The following is a 1,506-nucleotide window of genomic DNA, read 5'->3' as shown; positions in this document are numbered from 1 at the left end:
TCTCCCTCTCTCTCTCCCTCTCTCCCCCCCGTCACTCCCCCACGTGCTCTCTGTGCATATGGAAGCTGCCACTGGGGACGTGGTGTTGCCAGCCGAAGGGTTACTGGGCCCTGGTGCTTGTTATTGTATGTAATTATCCCGCCAATCTGTTCACCTCAGTGGGTGCCGCATGGTGATCATGAGGTAGCAATTGTCAAAATGGAGGCAAAAATGGAAAGGGGGGCAGTGGGCGGAGTCTCGTTACACAGGCCCAGAAAGGACGGCGGCGGATGGAGGAGCTGATTGCCTGTGATAAGCGCATCGCTCTCTCTGGGGGCACCTGTACTTCCTGAGGACGTACCGTGTTTGCTTTGACAGACATAATAAGTTTATGAAGAACTCTTCAGCAGCCGTCGTGTTTGTGGAAGCTCTACAAAGTACATTTCACCTTGAATGAACCCAGGTCGGTCCATGTTGTAGTCGATGCAGAGTGTCACAGCCCTACATCAGGAGAGTAATGGCGACAGTCAGATTCTAGTGCATGACATGTTTCCTGTGGGGAGCCTCTGGGATTTCCTCATACCTGTGATAGAACTTCACGTAGCAGTTTTCCAGCACAGAGTTTGAGTGCTGAGGAGAGTCTATAATGAGGAGCTCAGGGTCAGTGAGACGCACATAATCATCAGTGCACGCCTGGATCGACTGTTTGCATCCATCATAAAGCTGCAAGGATGTTGTGGCTGCTGTTGGCTGAGACTGCGAGCTGCTGGCTTCTTCGGTTTGTGTCATTTCCATGTGTGTGTTTCCTGTTAACAAAGGCTAGATGGGCATGCACATTGTAGACTTGTTAAACACCTCAGATTATGCTAAATGATGATTCTGGATGAACTACAGTGTTTCTTCTTGCCTGTGCCCCCTCCTCACAGCAGATGCCCCTCCCTGAGCCGGGGGCCAGGTTTCTTCCTGTTCAGTTTTCCTTCCCACTGTCACTGTGTGGTTGTAGCATCTTTACCGTACAGAATAACTTGGTGTGAGGCGATGGTGGTGATTTGGCACTATATTAATACAGTTCAGTAAAAATAGAATTAAATCTCAATTTATGGCATGAGGCAGTTTGACAGTAATTATCTATGTGGGAAATATTCATGTTTATTCACATTTGTTCTTGATTTAACATATTCTGTAGAAACAAACTGTACAGGACCCACAGTGGACTCCCAGGTTTAAAGTAATGTCTTTTAGTCAACATCAACACACCAACTGGTGCTTCTCTTCATATTTATCGTGTTTCTCTCTCTGTAGAAGACGACCAAAAGAAAGATGGCAGCGGATAGAGCGGAGGAGAGCGAGGTGGATTCGAGTCCCGTCAAGAAAAAGAGAGTCACAAAGAAGAACGGTTGGTTTCCTCTTCAGCGTGCACCAGTTTTTGTCAGTGTACAGTGGGGCAAAAAAGTATTTAGTCAGCCACCGATTGTGCAAGTTCCCCCACTTAAAATGATGACAGAGGTCAGTAATTTGCACCAGAGG

The 1,506-nt window shown here is 47.5% G+C and overlaps 1 protein-coding gene across 3 annotated transcripts in view; it reads left to right on the top strand.

The window, feature by feature from the left end:
• vrk1 (VRK serine/threonine kinase 1) overlaps nt 1-1,506 on the top strand; it is a 13,918-nt gene that overhangs the window by 10,484 nt on the left and 1,928 nt on the right. For all 3 annotated transcript variants that reach the window (XM_005749496.2, XM_005749498.1, XM_005749497.1), the window contains exon 12: nt 1,282-1,375. In XM_005749496.2, coding sequence (XP_005749553.1) covers nt 1,282-1,375 — 94 coding nt within the window. The remainder of the gene's footprint in view (nt 1-1,281; nt 1,376-1,506) is intronic.

Source organism: Pundamilia nyererei, unplaced genomic scaffold (assembly GCF_000239375.1).
Source record: "Pundamilia nyererei isolate P.nyererei 1_Seehausen unplaced genomic scaffold, PunNye1.0 scaffold00247, whole genome shotgun sequence".
NCBI classification, from domain to species: Eukaryota; Metazoa; Chordata; class Actinopteri; order Cichliformes; family Cichlidae; genus Pundamilia; species Pundamilia nyererei.
Note: the sequence above shows the minus strand (reverse complement) of the source record. Positions and strands in the feature narration are given on the sequence as shown.